At 51.6% G+C, this 2500-nt stretch overlaps 1 protein-coding gene across 1 annotated transcript in view; it reads left to right on the forward strand.

The window, feature by feature from the left end:
- The first annotated feature begins 6 nt into the window (after positions 1–6).
- LOC106873579 (uncharacterized) overlaps positions 7–2500 on the forward strand; it is a 43448-nt gene continuing 40954 nt past the window's right edge. Inside the window, exon 1 of the mRNA XM_014921011.3 lies at positions 7–2500. This exon is cut by the window's right edge and continues 1065 nt beyond it. Within this exon, the coding sequence (XP_014776497.2) occupies positions 346–2500 (2155 nt within the window). The 5' untranslated portion in view covers positions 7–345.

A 2500-nucleotide genomic window follows, 5' to 3' on the forward strand; every position in this document is an offset into this window, starting at 1 on the left:
TAAAATAAAATAAAAAACGTGATTAGTTTACACCACGGAATGGACACACTTTGATTATAAATGTGCTGGGAATAAGCACCACAACATCAGTAAAATCAGTAAGTACAGCAGGGAGAGAGAAAGAGAGAATTTATTGATATCGATCCTTCAGCCCAACCTGTTAACATCAGCTAAAGAGTAATAATCACAGGAAAGCATACATATACATATATATATATATACACACACATATACACTCACACATATATATGTAAAGTACAACTACTAGGCCAGTAGCCAATACTAAGTTCAGAGGGAGAGCAGTCAGATAGAGCGGTGACGGGATAAAGTAGAAACTATGTGCCCATGATGCATTCCGCACTGTCTGACATGATGGAGGAAGAAAGACTGGATGTTGTGAGTTTTGAAACTTCGTCACCAGCTTCGAATGACTCATTCGTCAGCCAGCGCAGCAGCAGCAGTGGCAGTAACAACAACAACAACAACAGCAACAATAAATGCAGCAACAGCAACAGCAGCAGCAGCAATAGTAGTAGTGGTAGTAGTAATAGCAGTAGCTGTAGTAATGGAGGTGGTGGTGGCAGTGGTGGTGACGGCAACAAGAGCAACAACAACAACAGCAACAACAACAAGAACACGGCAGCCGACCAAACTGGTTACCACCAACACCACCACCATAACCACCAACGCCACCATCACCCCCACCATCACCACAACTACCATCACCAACACCAACGCCATCATATGAATAATAGCAACAGCAGCAGCAGCAGCAACAGCAGCATCAGCAACAACGGTAGTAATAACTTGACCGGAAGTAAATGTACCACAAATATCAGTCGGCACACAAGTTACTCTCAACAACAACAAACACAACAGAATTCAATTCCCAACAAATGTGTTGGGAATAACAACAACAACAACAACAACAGTGACAGTAACACCAGCAGCAGCAGCAACAGTGGTAGCTGTCATAACAGCCACCAACAGCAGCAACCGAAACAAAAACAACAGCTGCAGAAACATTCTAATGTTCACTTACACCGCCATCTTGAATCACACCAGCAGCAGCAGCAGCAACTGCCTCAGTCGTGTGGGTCACCTCCAGCAACCAGGAGTGTATTGGCTCAACAACAACAACAACAACAACAACAACAACAGCAGCATCAACAACAGCAAAGAAATGGCGGTTTGTCTATTCTTGTGAAACATGGTCGAAAGTTGGCAGTGAAGCCGCCATCACCTCATCACACAACGACTTCCGGTTCCTGTGACAGCAACTCCATGGACGATGTGAGCTCCACCACGACCGACAACAACGCCACCTGCGGCAATACGGCTTCGATCTCAGAGGTGGCAATGGCAGCGGCGGTGGTGACTACAACGACGACCACGACGGTGGATTTCGTAAATAGTTCTACCAACACCATCACCGCCATGAACACCAACACCTCGAATACTACAGCCAACAACAACAGCAACAACAATAGGAAAAATATCCCGGAATGTAAATCGTCGTCGTCGTCATTATCATCACCCCCACCTCCTCCCCCACCACCACCGCTACCACCACCGTTGCCACCGTCACCGACTTCGCCGCCATTGACTACGTCTCCGACACCGCTGTCGCCCACGGCTCTGTCTCCCGCGTCGTCACCGGCATCCCCTTCGTCGCCCTCTTCGTCGCTGTCGCCGTCGCCACGGCCACCCCCTTCGCCCAATTCCGCCTTCTACTTCTCCTCTTCGTCGCCACCACCGTCACCAGTAGCCGCCGTCACCGCCGCCGCCGCCGCCGCCGCCGCTGCTGCGGCTGCGGCTGCTGCTGCTGCTACCGCTGCCCCTCTGCCCAGCGTCAATTCCGTAGAGCCGATGGCTGTAACCTCCCCGGCCGCATCGCCACCCCCACCACCATCGTTATCACTACCACTACCTCCACCACCGCCACCCCCACCAGCAATAACAACGACGACGACAACCAATGTTGCCCAGCCTCTGTCCAGGCTGGGCAACCTGAGATCGTCCCCACTCCATTCTCTGACCAGCTACAACGTTCTCTGCGGCGCTCAGCAAGCACATCACCACCTCCCTCCTCCACCTCCTCATCATCAGCAGCAACAGCAACAACAGCAGCGCTACGATCGCTGTCCTATATCTCCGGTTTCGAGCCTGCCTCTTGGCGTGGTCACCACTTTGCCAATATCTTTGCCGAGCATGTTGACCACAACACCGATAACAGCGACTCCGAGGTCGAAACTGTCGTTTGGCATCAGCCGGATCCTCGGAGTGGAAGAGGAGGACGACAGCGAGATGCGGAAAGAGAGGGAAGAGAACGGAAGCGGTGGGTTCGCGGGGGCCGGCGGAGATATGGAGGAAGATGAGGAAGTAGAAGTCGAGGTGGAGATGGAAGAAGATGATGAAGAGGAGGAGGAGAGGGAAGAGGTAGAAGGGGATTGCTGCGACGATGGCAAGCGTGGTTGCCATGACAACCGGCACTACTCGC

Source organism: Octopus bimaculoides, chromosome 18 (genome assembly GCF_046866305.1).
Source record: "Octopus bimaculoides isolate indiv1 chromosome 18, ASM4686630v1, whole genome shotgun sequence".
Classification (NCBI taxonomy): Eukaryota; Metazoa; Mollusca; class Cephalopoda; order Octopoda; family Octopodidae; genus Octopus; species Octopus bimaculoides.